The sequence below is a fragment of the Pygocentrus nattereri genome, chromosome 7 (genome assembly GCF_015220715.1).
Source record: "Pygocentrus nattereri isolate fPygNat1 chromosome 7, fPygNat1.pri, whole genome shotgun sequence".
In the NCBI taxonomy this organism is placed as follows: domain Eukaryota; kingdom Metazoa; phylum Chordata; class Actinopteri; order Characiformes; family Serrasalmidae; genus Pygocentrus; species Pygocentrus nattereri.
In genome coordinates this window covers 5,003,805-5,019,741 of record NC_051217.1, presented here as the reverse complement: position 1 = coordinate 5,019,741, position 15,937 = coordinate 5,003,805, and the positions used below count along the sequence as shown (strand labels likewise).

General features: G+C 39.0%; 1 protein-coding gene across 3 annotated transcripts in view; it reads left to right on the top strand.

The window, feature by feature from the left end:
* The window catches only part of itpr2 (inositol 1,4,5-trisphosphate receptor, type 2), a 94,001-nt gene that overhangs the window by 25,757 nt on the left and 52,307 nt on the right, over positions 1-15,937 (top strand). For 2 of the 3 annotated variants that reach the window (XM_037539905.1, XM_017690580.2), the window contains 15 exons: positions 2,940-3,066; positions 3,206-3,257; positions 3,809-3,977; positions 4,124-4,291; positions 5,375-5,464; positions 5,589-5,714; positions 5,856-5,978; positions 6,217-6,417; positions 7,194-7,445; positions 8,550-8,675; positions 8,881-9,009; positions 9,239-9,359; positions 10,466-10,647; positions 10,877-11,019; positions 13,844-13,952. In XM_037539905.1, coding sequence (XP_037395802.1) covers positions 2,940-3,066; positions 3,206-3,257; positions 3,809-3,977; positions 4,124-4,291; positions 5,375-5,464; positions 5,589-5,714; positions 5,856-5,978; positions 6,217-6,417; positions 7,194-7,445; positions 8,550-8,675; positions 8,881-9,009; positions 9,239-9,359; positions 10,466-10,647; positions 10,877-11,019; positions 13,844-13,952 — 2,118 coding nt within the window. The remainder of the gene's footprint in view (positions 1-2,939; positions 3,067-3,205; positions 3,258-3,808; positions 3,978-4,123; positions 4,292-5,374; positions 5,465-5,588; positions 5,715-5,855; positions 5,979-6,216; positions 6,418-7,193; positions 7,446-8,549; positions 8,676-8,880; positions 9,010-9,238; positions 9,360-10,465; positions 10,648-10,876; positions 11,020-13,843; positions 13,953-15,937) is intronic. The other variant, XM_017690590.2, reaches the window with a different exon arrangement.

Here is a 15,937-nt window from a genome sequence, read left to right as displayed (position 1 = left end):
GAGGGGAAGCAATGCCCAGTTAGTTGATTGAAGTCATGCCCGGAGCCACACACAATAAACTACTGCTCTTACGTAGATGAACACACATAAACAGAGTCAAAATGCTGATGTTTGCGGTTCCGTCTATGGTGAAACTGTAAGCAACCTGCTTACAGTTTTTTTTTAGTTTTAGTGCACAGCAAGGCCAAGTTAGCAAAGCTTTTGTAGCACGGTTTGTCAGTGACTGAATCTCACATGGGCTTTTCTTTCTTATTTAGTGCTAAATGTAAGTTCTGGCTTCTACACCAAAATAAGTTCAGTGTTTGTCCAGTGTGGAATTGTGCACACATGGCTGAATTGCAAATGGCTATTTATTAAATATGTGATGCACTGCATGGGTGCAGAAGCCACTATTTTAATTTCTACATGGTGCACTATGTAGGGAGCTAGGAGTCTTATGAGATTCAGCCAATGTTTTTGCTTGGGACTTGGATGCTCAGCATGTTGTTTTGAATGAAAGAGATTTATTAGAAACTCTCTTCAGACAGAGCTGTCTGTAGGGTCTGCGTTTCACATGCAGTGTGAGCACCCATCTTGTGTCAGTCAGGCTGAGTGTTTTTGTACAGTGTGAGCATATAAATTGCAGGTTATGTCTGTATATGATGGGCATGCAGTTTGAGATGTCACCAAAGAACAGGATGTCTAAAATCGCACAGTGTACTGACTTTATAAGGTTTATAAGTGTTTCTGTTTGGACTGCAGTTAGAATGAGGCAGAGCACAGGGCAGGCAGTCAGCACTGAGGTCACTTACATCTGTCTTAATTCCACAGAAACAAATCTGGCCTGTTTCATTTTTAGGGGTAAAGAGAGTTTGGCTAATGGGCATAGTATGTCCATTTTGTATATATAAAACCACAGAAGCATCATTCATATACAGTATCTTGCAAAAGTGAGTACACCACTCACATTTCTGTTAGTTAGTTAGTTAATTAGTTTCTTTATTTGTCTCCCAAAGGAGAAATTTTTCTTGGAATGAGGGCATACTGCACTACAACAAAAGAACAGACAAACATACAAACATTCTGCAAAAGATTTCATTATATCTTTTCATGGGATAACACTAGAATGGTAGAAATGAAACTTGGATATAACTTAAAGTATTCCGTGCACAGCTTGTATAGTAGTATAGATTGAAAATAACTCAGCACACAGCCATTAATGTCTAAATAGCTGGCAACACAAGCGAGTCCACCTCACAGTGAACATATCCACATTGTGCTCAAAGTGTCAATATTTAGTGTGACCAACATTATTATCTAGCAGTGCCTGAACCCTCTTGGGTATGGAATTCACCAGAGCTGCACAGGTTGCTACTGGAATCCTCTTCCACTGCTCCATGATGAGATCACAGAGCTGGTGGATGTTAGACACCTTGTGCTCCTCTTCCGCCCACTTGAGGATGCCCCACAGGTGCACAATTGGGTTTAGGTCTGTGGACATACTTGGCCAGTCCATCACCTTTACCTTCAGCAAAGCAGTTGTAATCTTGGAAGTGTGTTTGGGGTCATTATTGTGTTGGAAAACTGCCATGCAGTGCAGTTTCGGAAGGGATGGGATCATGCTCTGCTTCAGAATGTCATAGTACATGTTGGAATTCTTGTGTCCCTCAATGAACCACAGGTCTCCAGTGCCAGCAGCTCTCATGCAGCTCCAGACCATGATGCTACCACCACCATACTTGACTGTAGGCAAGAGACAGTTGTCTTGGTGCTCTTCACCAAGGCGCCACCACACATGCTGGACACCATCTGAGCCAAACAAGTTAACTTTGGTCTCGTCAGACCACAGGGCATGGTTTCAGTAATACATGTTCTTGGCCTGCTTGTCTTCAGCAATCTGTTTGTGGGCTTTCTTGTGCATCAGCTTCAGAAGAGGCTTCCTTCTGGGACGACAGCCATACAGACCAAGTTGATGCATTGTGCGATATATGGTCTGGGCACTGACAGGCTGACTTCCCTCTTCTTCAACCTCTGCAGCAATGCTGGCAGCACTCTTGCATCTATTATTTGAAGCCAACCTCTGGATATGACGCTGAACACATGGACTCAACTTCTTTGGTCGACACTGGCAAGTCCTGTTCCAATTGGAACCCGTCCTGGAAAACTGTTAGGAATCTACTTCTAGCCTTCGCCGTCTTTGTGGAGAGCAACAATTCCATTTCTCACATCCTTAGAGAGTTCTTTGCCATAGGGTGCCATGTTGAATATCCAGTGGGCAGTATGAGCGAATTGTACCCAAAAAAATAAATTTAACAGCCCTGCTCCGCACTCACACCTGGATCCTTGTAACTCTATCAATTTATATAACTCCAGGGAGGGACAATGACACAATTGGGCACAATTTGGAGATGTTCACTGTGAGGTGTACTCACTTGTGTTGCCAGCTATTTAGACATTAATGGCTGTGTGTTGAGTTAATTTCAGAGGCTGGTAAATCTACACTGCTATATAAGCTATACGCTGACTACTTTAATGTATATGCAAGTTTAATTTCTATAGTGTTGTTTCATGAAAATATATAATAAAATAGTTGCAGAAATGTGAGGGGTGTACTCACTTCTGTGAGATACTATACATTAGGGAAAAAATGGAATATAAAAAAATGTGGAATATGGGTCTCTTAATACATTACGGGCTGTTTTCCAAGATCCATATTAAGCCTAAGTGTACATTAAACATGATTTCAGGGTGAATCACAATTAAAATCGTATATTATTCTAAGCCCCGTGATGCTGAGGGAGAAGCGGCTTAGGAAGTGTGTGTGTGTGTGTGTGTGTGTGTGGGTGTGTGTGTGTGTATTATTCTAAGACAAGACATCCATGTCCAAGAAACCAATCCTACATTTAAAAATTTTTATAATATTATGAAAACATCATTGTTATTCTTATGTTATTTTATAGTTTATTCTGAGTGTGCGTTTGGACTACCGGATCACCTACCTTCTGTCCATCTACAAGAAAGAGTTTGGAGACCAGAGTTTGACAGACGGCACTCTCTCAGTCACTGACTTTCCCCCTGTGCAACCTGGTAAGAGCACAGTCACAGTTTCTTGCTGACCATAGCTCATAATTATATATCTTACTTTGCTGTGTTTGGATGGCTCTCAATGAATTTGTCCATCATGTTATTTCACTGCAAGTCATTTGTTTGTTTCTTATGTGTCTAGAGCCCAACGTAGAGGAGATTGCTGAAAAAGCAGAGAGTATGTTTGCTGGGAGGTGAGTCAGCTAGTTAAGTGACCCATTTGTGAACTCCTCAGCAGACAGGAGCCATAAAGAAGACTAAGGCACTTCTCCATTTTGCTTATTAGCTATTTCTGGTGCTGTAATGGACTATTTGCTTATCATGCCGGCAAGTGACTTCTAGTGTGTCACTGATCTCTGCAAGTCTTTGCTTCCTATAACTGGGTGCCATCACACTCTTAAAAATAACTGTTCTCAAATGGTTCTTGGAATGAATATACAGCTCTAGCAAAAGCATGTAAAGTGGTGAAAAAACTTTAGATTATGTAACTTTTAAAAGTTTCGTATGCACAGGTCTCATTTCCATAGAAGTTTCTTTAAAGAACTATGTATATTAAGGTTCTTCACTCCAGGCTTGATTCTTTTCGTCCCATTTGGGATCTATATTTTTAAAAGTGCATCATCATTGTTGATAACAAATAGATAATTGGCCATTTTTTTAGTATATGTTAAGTATATATTTAGTATGTACTAAAGATATTAATAATTTGTGTGTGTGTGTGTGTGTGTGTGTGTGTGCTAATCAGTGGTAAGGAGAGGGATTTAGTGGATCTGGATGATGAAGGAGGCAGGACATTTCTGCGAGTGCTGATTCACCTCATCATGCAGGACTATCCTCCTCTCGTCTCAGGCTCACTGCAGCTCATCTTCAAACACTTCAGCCAGAGAGCCGAGGTCCTTCAGGCATTCAAACAGGTCTCACTCTCACGTACACGCTGCTGGCTAGTTAGAACATTAGAGGAAAAAAAACACATGCTCCTAATAATCCCAGTTACATCACATACATATTCTCTTGTAAATCTTAAGTCTTGTATTTATGCTGTGTGTGTATGCATGTGTAGGTCCAGCTGCTGGTCTCTGAGCAGGATGTGGAAAACTATAAGCAGATAAAGGCAGATCTAGACCAGCTGCGACTGACTGTGGAGAAGTCTGAGCTCTGGGTAGAGAAGAGTGGAACCTATGGTAATGAGGACACGACTGAAAACCAGAACAAGGAGCAGATCATAGAGGTACGGCCCCTGGTGGCTACTTTAAGTAGATCAATCGCCTGATAGTTTGAATGATTGACTTTGCGAAAAGAATAAATCATATGTTTTTTACAAATAACTGATCTGTTTTCTGTGATGTCAAGTAGTCCTGACGGAGTTTGCATTGAAAGTGGTTTAAAGTGATGCTTTGAGAAAAAGTCACATTTACACTATTTTCCAAGGGGATCAGTCAAGACGCACACTTTATGCACAAATGTTTGCAGATAACTGCTTATTCAACAGTTCTTCTGAAGTCATGGGGGATTCGTAGAGAGTTTGTCCCCCTATTTTGCTGCAGTAGTTTTCTATTTTTCTGGGAAGGCTTCACCTCATGGTGGATCATTGCTGTGAGGAATTTATTGCATTCAGTCACAAGAACATTCATTGTGCGGATGTTGTAGATTAGGTTTAGATCACAAATGCTACTTCAGATCATCTCAGTGGTATTGGTTATCGCTCCATCGCTTCAGAGAATGCATTAACTCCACAGCACAATGATGGAGGGGCTTTATACCCCTCTGTCTGATGCTTGGCGTTGGACATGGTGACCTTAGGCTCATGAGTAGCTGCTTCATTCTTTTGACAGTGCATTGGAGATATGGCTTTCATGTAGGTAACAGTGGAAATGTATAGGGATCAATGAGCATTGTGCAAACTACATGCTTAATCCATTATACTTTCCTCCAATCATGTTGTTTAGTAGTCAGTTAGACTTATTTATATATTTCCTCACACTCTGTGGCATAGTACAAAAAACAAATATCTGTGCAGATGTTGAAACATATATAATGCATAGATAAAAACTGTATTAGTAGCCATTTTGAGGTCTTAATTTTTCCAGTTTTAAACTAAAGAAGTAAGCATGCATGTCTTGGCAGATCAAGTAATTTTGGGATTTGGGGACAATTTGTGTAAACATGATTTTTGCAGGAATGAAAACATATTAGAGGTCAGAAAAACTTTTGGACCTTTAGATTTTAGAGGTATGAGTAGCCCCTGAAGCCTATATTGAGGTACCAGTTTGAATGTTTTCTGAAATGAGCAGAGAATCTGTGTGTTTGTAAGGAGGCGGGCATCCTCAGTCCAGTACAGGATGGAAACATTAAGCCACAGATAGACAGTAACAAAGCCAACAACTACATCATTGTTAAAGAGGTGGGTACAGCTTCCATAGCAGTTATTCACCTTTTTACCCTCCACATATCAGTGGTATGAATCGTATGGATCTTTGCCGTTTACATCGACATTGTTTTGGTAATTATGTTCTGTTGGTCAGTAGATCCTGCAACGTCTCAACAAGCTCTGTTACTCTTCTAAGAAGAGCCGTGTGCAACAGCAAAGACTACTGAAGAACATGGGCGCTCATACTGTGGTGCTGGACCTGCTACAGATCCCTTATGAGAAAGTAAGCGTGATGTCTGAATATTACAGTTTAATCAGAATATTTACTTTAGCTGTTATCATTTCTAAGAAAGTAACTGTGCTCTCTGTAAATGACTATCTTGGATAACTTGGTTGACTTACTCTCTTCTTACTCCATCTTCAGGGAGATGAGAAAATGTCTGAGATTATGACCATGGCCCACACCTTCCTGCAGAACTTCTGCAATGATAACCCTCAGAACCAGATTCTGCTTCACAAACACCTCAACCTGTTCCTCACACCTGGGGTATGTTGACATCCCATGTCAGGACATGTCAGAGGGATTTGAGTTCCTGAGCCCCCTAGAAGAGAAATAAACAATATAAAATAGCAACATACTTTTGTTATCTCCATCAATAACTGTACCTTCCAAGGGTTAATTCCTCAATTACTTAATACAGTAGCACTACTGTAGGACAAAATTACACTGCTGTTCAGGTTATTGACCGTTGAATGTTCTGGATATTTTTTTCCCTTTTATGCAGCATCTGGAGGCAAAGACCATGCGTTACATCTTCCAAAACAACTACCACCTGTGTAATGAAATCAGTGACCGCGTGGTGCATCACTTTGTACACTGCATCGAAACACATGGCCGCTCCATCCACTACCTGCGCTTTCTTCAGACTATCGTGAAATCAGATGGCAAGTATGTGAAGAAGTGCCAGGACAAGGTGATGACTGAGGTGAGAGACTGATATATACTACTGCAGTGCAAGAGAGCAGAAATGACAAAAACCAGTGGATGGATTTTTGACGTAACACTGATTGATCTGTTTGTATTTACAGAGCTATTAGAGCAAATTAATCCTTTTTGTTGTCATTGATAACACATGAGTTTTTAACTGTTGTTTTCATTGCCCTAAAATTTGTTATATTACTAACTATTATATTGTATTACTTTTATTATTATCAACAAGGCATAAAAAATGTAGATGGTTAATTCAATATTTTCTGTATGTTGTCAACGTCATGAACCTGTGAAAGGATAAATAAAGGATTTTTATTATTATCTGCCTCAAGAATTGATCATCATATCAATCGAAGATATTCTTGAAATAAATTACACAATTCTATACTTTAATTAATTATTATTTTATTGTTAATTGATATACTATAGAGCTTTTCCAGTCATTTTTAACCATTTTTAAGTGCCATTCAACTTATAGGACTTATCTATAAAATCATGTTTTTTTTTTTTTTTTTTTTTTCTTTTTTTTTCCCCCATTACTAATTATTTTAAAGTTGTGAAATTACATGAGACTCTCATATTAGAATACTTTTAGATATTTGTCTGCTATCAAATTGGTTTAGTATTTTTAAAAACAGTGATTTCAGGCATTTGAACAATGATTCCAGACTTTTGGCCTATACCCTCTTTTCTCTCTGATATTTTAACCCTAACCTCATTGTCTCTTACTTGCCATCTTCTGCCTGTGTATATGTATATTGCTTGGCATAGCTCGTGAATGGAGGTGAAGAGGTGCTGCTGTTCTACAATGACCGGGCCTCGTTCCCTACACTGCTGCAGCTGATGAGCTCAGAGCGGGAGCGCCATGATGAGGCCAGTGCCCTCTCCTACCACATCAACCTGGTGGAGCTGCTGGCTGCTTGCACTGAGGGCAAGAACGTCTACACAGAGATCAAGTGCAACTCACTACTGCCACTGGATGACATAGTTAGGGTGGTTACCCATGACGACTGCATCCCTGAGGTCAGTTAACTTGGGCAGTTGAATTGCATATGTTGTGACTGAGCTGCTGGTTTTTCTTGTAGTGGCTCACTGTCACATTTAAGGCCTCTGTGTTCCTGGAAACCTATCTGCAGCTTTGCTTTTTTGTGTTAAATTGTATGAAAGCATGCTATATATAGTACTGCACAAAAGTCTTAGGCCATCTGAGAAAATGATATATAAAACCATTTATCTGTGTGGTACAGTTTTTTTTATTGAATTTTTTTGAAAAATAGAAGCCTTATAGTCATGGTTAACATCCAATAGAATAAAAATAGGAACAAAATCTTGTGTTCTTCTAATGACATTTTCTAAACAAGAAATTAATAACTTTTTTTCAAAAAATCTTTAGTGTATTTATGCCTACATGGTATGTTTCCTGGCAAAACACACTTACAGTCAAGCTTCCTAAGGCTTTTGCATAGCACTGTGTCTGCTTGATGTGTGTGTTTGTTTGTGTGTGTGTGTGTGTGTGTGTGTGTGTGTGTAGCTATGCTAAGAAAAAATCACACCCCATGAAAAGTTTAGACTTTTTAAGCATATTTGGAAATACAGATATCTAGTCAGAAAATATATGTTGCATGGTTATTTGCTTGATTATATGCACTTGTTAGCAACAAGTTGATCAATAATTAGGAGGGGTGTCCACATATTTTTGGCCATTTAATATATATATATATATATATATATATATATATATATATATATATATATATATATATATATATATATATATATATATATATATATATACACACACACACCCACACCATACATAATCTTCCCAAGGATTGTCCAAGCAGATTGATCTCAGTGTCAGAACATATAACAGTATAACAGATATAACATAGAACAGAGAAATTGTATAAAATCAAACAACAGAAATAAATAAACAAAAAAAAGGACTAAAACATAGCAAGCTGCGTGTTGCTGATTGAGCTTCTAAGCTTGCTTAGAGCCAGTATAAACATTAATCCTGATGTTTAAAAATACTGATCACTGATATTAATCTGCCATGAAAGGATAAGGAAAATTTAAATCCACAGTTGCACAGATCAGCTTGATTTTCTGATGTTTCTCCAACAGGTGAAGATTGCTTATGTAAATTTTGTGAACCACTGCTATGTGGACACAGAAGTTGAAATGAAGGAGATCTACACCAGCCACCACATCTGGAAGCTCTTTGAGAATTTCCTCATCGATATGGCCAGAGTAAGAACACTAGCATTAATCACTGTAACATAGCGTGATGTCTAATCATCATATACTTGGTTGTGTAAAATTAGATCTCAAACCCTGGAATTGACACATTTTACATTATGCACTTGAAGTTTACGTGGCTCCTACTGCTCACCTGGTGTAATCTGCATGTAGATGTTGTCAGCAGAAGTGGTGTGATGTGATATGTGATTTTCAGGTATGTAACAGCACCACAGACAGAAAGCATGCTGACACTACGCTGGAGAAGTACGTCACTGAGACCATCATGGCCATCGTCAAAGGCTTCTTCGGTTCACAGTTTTCTGTCAGCAACTCCAACCTCCAGGTAGATGGCACACGCAAATACAGATTCATGAAAAAAACAACCATTTGCATGTCTTTCCATTTCAGTCCTGTCATCAACCTGTCAGCCATCATTGTCAATGTGCTGCCAACATTACACACCGATTTAACCCCCTTCTCTCCCTGCTTTGATCTCAGTCTTAGCAGCTGTAGGTTTTAATCAAAAACTTGCTTTTTCTGTCTCTCTCTATTTCTCTCACTCACCCTGGCAGACCCATCAGCCCATTTTTATCCAGCTGCTTCAGTCAGCCTTCAGAGTCTATAACTGTCCCTGGATGAACTCTTCGCAGAAGGCCAACATTGAGGCCTGCATTAAGACTCTTGCTGATGTGGGTGAGTTAATCTCCAGCAGTGCATCTAGGGCCCAAGTGAAAATGCAGACACTCTGTTGGACTAGAATGTAAAATTATTGCCACAAGGTCTGTTATTTGGGATAAAATCTAAAAATCCCACAGATGACTTCATGTAATTCCTTTTTCTGCCGTGCAGTACACAGTATATGCTGTGTCAGCTACAGATGAAGCAAATACTTGCTCATATTCAGTATTAACTGACATAGCATTCCCATATTAGGATTTTTCTTTTACACTACACTAGTAAAAATTTGCAACACATAGTTGCATGAATTGATCAGACTACAATATTAGTTATTCTTCTGAATTAAGCATTTAGTCATTAGTCTCTTAAAACTTTTTTAGATTCAGTGTCTCACTCAGATCCAAGATTCATCACTGACACCCCTACAGTACTTACTTTGCAATCATTGCTTACTCTTGGTTGCTCCCCTGTGTCTGTACATCACACACACACACACACACACACACACACACACACACACACACACACACACACACACACACACACACACACACAGCACGTCTGACACCAACAACCACGCCACATTCAAAGTCACTTAAATCCCCTTTCTTCCCCATTCTGATGCTCGGTCTGCACTTCAGCAAGTTGTCTTGACCACCTCTACATGCCTAAATGCATTGAGTTGCAGCCATGTGATTGGCTGATTAGCTATTTGTGTTAATGAGCAATTGAACAGGAGTAACTAATAAAATGGCTGGTGAGTGTATATGTATTATAATATTATATTTACTATTATATATTTATCTTTATTTATATATCGCTATTTGCCATTGTATTTCACATCTGTGCATACTCTAAGTATCGGAGTCTATCACACACCAGTATCAGAGTCTGCTCTCAAGTGCTGAGAGTTTTTCTGAACTGGGCAAATCTGCTTTTAGCTGCAGTGCACAGGTGAGGTGGAATTTACTATAGGAAACTCTAAAAACAACATCCACACAGCCTTTAGCTGTTTTATTTGATGCTAGTTAGTTCTTATTGATTTCATTAGGTTATACGTTTGTTACTCTTTTCAATCAGTTTAAATAGTGGAAGACTGGTCATTTCTGTTTTCTTTCAAGCTAAGAACAGGAGCATTGCTATTCCTGTGGACCTGGACAGTCAGGTGAACACACTGTCTCTGAAAACCCACACCACCATGGTGCAGCGTGCAGCCAAAGACTGGAGGCTTTCTGCTCGTTCCAGGCCCCGCAAAGAGCCCCTGGGGGCCCCGGACTACAAGAACATTATAGAGAAACTACAGGTGCCACAGATGACTCCATCATGGCTTTGATGTTTTCAGCCCTAGGGAGCCAATTTGATCACACAGAAAGAAAAATCAGTGCATTAGAAACTTTACCTACACATTTTACCACCTTGATCTTGTGTATGTGATGCTGAAACGTTGTTCTATTGTGTGTGTGTGTGTGTGTGTGTGTGTGTGTGTGTGTGTGTGTGTGTGTGTGTGTGTGTGTGTGTGTGTGTGTGTGTAGGGTGTGGTATCATTTTTAAAAGAGCAGTTTGGTCCACGGGTGCAGGCTGAGTTCTCTGTGTTGGTGGACGTTTTGCACAGTCCAGAGCTGCTGTTTCCTGAGGCTGCACGACTGCGCTGTGAGACCGGAGCCTTCATGACTAAGTAAGACACTGGAGATTCAGTTAGTCCAACGTATGGGTGGGCTGTATAATGATATTTTATCATTATTGCGCTAAATTATGTCACAGTACACTTTTCTTAGCATATCGTGGACATTGTCTTAACAAGCACCGATTAACTGCAATTAGAGATGAATTGATCCTGTTTAATTAGATTAATAATTGAATCATTGAATATCATGAATAAAAACCATTGTGGGTTGATTAGAATATATTTGAGTGTGACACTATGGGTTCTGGCAGACGTCTTGTCCTGACAGCAGACACATTGTCACAAATGAGTGGCAATGACTAAACCAAAATACTTCCACTGTAATGAGTGAAAGTGAAGCTGTGTACACCAGCCATGAGCGGTAGAACACAATATGGTACAAAGCAATACCGTTTGAAAGTCGGCCTGTTTCTGATATTGGTGTGCCATGACATGTTATGTTGATGTTCTACTTCTGCAAAATCCTGAGGTTAAGCCAGATGCCTTTCATCAAAAATTTTATTTCCTAAAGATAGATGAAGATAATCCATGGGGTGGTGAAAAAAACTGTAAGGTCCGTCCTCTAAATTAGAAAAAAAAATTGTGGACCAAAATGAGTTTATAGTATAACTGCTGAAGGTAGTACTGACAATTTAATTTCATTTTTTTGGCGCTGCAAGCTATCTATGAGCTTACCTTGCACATTTAAATATGTAATATAAAATGTGAAGCGAAAATATTCTATATCTTAAAAAATAGATTTCCTTTGAAGATGATTACCATTGAAAATATACTGCCAATTCACAGTTGATGTATCTAGCTTTTAGGACAAAGTGTAAATTTAATTCTTTCAGGAGAGACTGGCTCAATAACATAAAAGCTTGGGTAATGTATGCTAACATTTGTATCTACACAACAGTGTCTTGCTGCAATCGCAACAACAAGACCCTGATTGTTGTCTATAGTATTTGATTGTTTACTTCAGTGCAGTACTTTTGTTCTATTTCCGGCATTATTTATGCTTATTGGATGCCAAAATGTCCAATCTAGGATCAGAACCAGTGACTGCAGAACTTTTAAATAGCACTGCAGTGCCACTCATACTTGTCTGTTAATCAGTGCAGTGCAGTGTAATAACAGCACATCAGCGGTCATCTGAGCATGAAGCTCAATTTCAAACTTCAGGTCTATTTGAAGAGTTTCATTCTGAAATGCTGTGTATCCATTTCTAACCATTTTGGATGTGACATGTTTTTGAAAAGAATAGCAGCAGATGTATAATGAATATTTATTTTTCTAATAAAGGTTGTATTAAGCATGATATAGTATTTGTATTTCTTATATGTGTAAAGCCTGGCACCTACAATGTGTATCATGGGGGAAAAAAAAGAAAATTCTTGGAGGTGGTCAAAACCCTTGAAACAAAACCCTTCATTTTTTTAAGTCTTTAATGTCAAGCTCGTGGCTTCTAGCTAGAAAAAATGCAGAATGCACCATTTATGCTATATTGTGCAGTCAAGGCCCATAACCAAAACAGTACATGGGCTATAATTCAACTTGTAGTCCTATTTCAGCCCCCGCAGCAGCAGCAGGCATCCTAGTAGTCTTATATAGGCCTTATAAAGTAGGCACAGCAGACTACTGCCTCTCCAATGTCTACTGCGCCACCCGCTGATAACAATTTTCATGGGGAAACTCTGGGGGCCAGATGTGCCTAAGTGAGCAAGTACAGTCCAAAATACGCTTGTAATGCACCTTCAAATGCACCTGCATTTTCAATTTACATTGACTCAGTTTCTAGCTAATAGCACAGACTCCACAGAGGATTGTCTACTAATTGTACATAATTGTCAGGTGCAAGGTTTAAAAGGTGCAGTGAATTAGTGAAGCTGCCAGCCATCTCAGACAAAAGGGAGAATGCAAATTCTGTGACAAAGAAACCGACGTCTTAATAAAGGAAGTTCTTTCCCACCAGAACCTCCTAAAGAGTATAATTGTTCACCTGCTCAAAAAACACAATATGGGAAGTAATAACAGATTGTGAGCACATATTTCTGCTGCATCAAGGCGTATTTTTCAGGCATGCCTTCTCTCATAGTGTTATTCTGTTGGTAAATATTCTTTCCTCTTGGTCAGTGCCTGTGCCTACATCTAGCCGCTGTGGCGGCCAGTCTTAAAGCAGTCAACAGTTTCCTAATGTGGGCAGAATGAGTGCTGTGTTTACCTGAAATTGGCGCAAAAGCCTTAATACTGCTGGACTATTTCATAAATTGTCCCACCTGTTAGTGTGAAAGGATTGGCAGAGTGCAGTGTCCATTATTTATGGGGCACAATATTTAGATTATTTAATGGTAATGATTTTTTTTGTTAAATTATCATGATGCAGTTTTTGGCCATTTTCGTTCATATTGCCCAATCATAGTCGTTTCTATAGCTGCATTAGATTTTTTTTGACAGCAGTGTTTGGATTTTGAGTGGGTAGTGAAGGTGCTCCACTGAGAGCCAGTCTGTCTGACAGCATTAGAACAGCACTCTTACCTGAGTCTGTGGCTGCATGATGTGCCTGTACTATTGCATAACCACTCAAGTCTGCATGATTCACTCTGAAAGCCACAGCGTGCAGCCCACCTGGTGTAGCGCCACACACATTACTGTATTACTTTTCTTATGTAAGGTCAATAAGGAATATTTGCATTTCAGATGTTTAAGGATAAGGTTTTCTAAATCATGTCTGCTCACGAACTCTCTGTCTTATAATGAATGAGGAGAAATTCATTACGAATGGTTAATTATTAATAATCAAGCATTTTGTTCACTGGGGTCTTTGTCCCTCCAGGCTGATTAAACACACAAAGAAGCTGATGGATAAGGAGGAGAAGCTGTGCATTAAGATCCTGCAGACTCTTCGGGAGATGCTAGACAAGAAAGAGACCTTTGATGATCGGGTGAGTGAGAGCATCTTGTTAATTCTTATTAAACTCATTATAGCACTCAATCCAGGAGCTTTAAGTATAAGGGTTTTGAAATTTTAGCTCTAGAATGTAGCACCAGGCAAACATGGAACAGACTTTTATATAAGAATTTTTTGACATTTTATTGTAATAATATAACCGTGAAGATATCAAAAATACGAAATGACATCAACAATGCTGTGAAAAAGTATTTGCCCATCATCTGGTTTCTTCTATTTTTGGTAATTTGTCACCTTTAAATGGTTCAAATCGTCTAAATAATTTCAATGTAATATAAAGACAACACAAGTTAACACAAAATGTAGCTTTTAAATGATCATTCAATTTATTGAAGGTAGAGATTTAGTCAAACCTAAATCACCCATGTCAAAAAATAATTGTCCCCCCTAAACCTAGTGCTCCCCTTGGCAGTAACAACTGCAGTTGAATGTTTGCTGTAACTTGTGACCTTTAAATTGCTATGGAAGAATTTGGCCCGCTCTTCTTTGCAGAATTGTTTTAATTTAGCCACATTGGAGGGTTTTTGAACATGAACTGCCTTAAGGTCTTGCCACAGCATCTCAATGGGATTCAAGTCAGTACTTTGATTTGGCCACTGTAGAACCTGAATTTTGTTGCATATGAGCCATTTAGAGGTGGGCTTGCTTGTCTGCTTGGGATCAGTAGTGTGTTGCATAAACCCAACTGAGCTTTAGATCACAAACTGAATGTTCACCTTCAGGATTTACTGATAGACAGCAGAATTCATAGTTCCGTCAATTGTGACAAGTCGTCGAGGTCCTACAGAAGCAAAGCAGCCCCAGGCCATCGCACCACCACCACCATGTTTGACAGGTGGTATGATGTTCTTGTGGTGGAATGCAGTGTTAGCTTTATGCTAGATGTAACAGGATCCCATATCTTTCAAAAGTTCCACCTTTATAACCCCTTTCATGCTGGTAGATTTCAGTGACTTTGTTTTGTATCTGTATTTGAATCTCTTTAGAACGCAACATCATGTGCTTCTTTTTGTGACCTTCTAGTCTGCTTCATGTTGCCAGACAGGTTTTATTTAAGCAATTAGGCTCAACAGGTTTGGCAGTAATCATGCCTGGGGTTGATTAGTGAATTATTTAACTGGTTAATTTAGTAGCTAAGGGGGCAGTTACTTTTATTGCATTGGGCCAGGTAGGACTGTTTTTCCTTCAATAAATGAAATCATCATTCAAAAACAGCATTTTGTGTTTGTGTAGGTTATCTTTGTCTAATATTAAAAGTAGGCTGATGATCTGAAACATTCAAGTGTGACAAATATGCAAAAACAGAAGACAATGGGAAGGCAGCAAATGCTGTTTCACAGCATAGTATGTAAGCATGCAGTGAGCAAATAAGTGTTCAGCAAGCCAGATGTAGCAAAGTAGCAGTTTTGAATGATCTTTGCAGCCTTGTAATTTACTTAACTTAGAAACACATTTCAGTGTTTATGCCTTTAGATCAAAATGTCTAAGGCTGTGAAAAGATTAAATGTCTGGCAGCAAATAGTAGAAATAACAAACACACCGCCCAAATGGTTGTAGTTTTCATTGCTGTTTCTTTGCTGGAATTCCAGAAGTTGCATTATGGGGTGAGTCTTCTCTTTAGCCGTTTGTTCAGTAGATCAGATCTGACACCTTTCATCTGGTACACAGCAAACAATGAAAGATACCATGCTATGAAATGTCTGACCAGTTTATCTCTGTCTAACACATAGTAGGTCTGAACAATTTGGTATTTAGTGTACCTTTTCTGACCACTATTGCAATTGCGATTAAAATGGTTTGTAAGCTCTGCAGTTCTGGCAATTTGAAAAGGTAAAAAAAAATACTCTTTCTAATTGAAGTATTAATATCACAATGATTAATTGTTCAACCCTAATACAAAGCATGGTAGCTAGGAAATCCCATTATGGTTGATGTGGTAGAGGTAAACCTTTCTGTGGT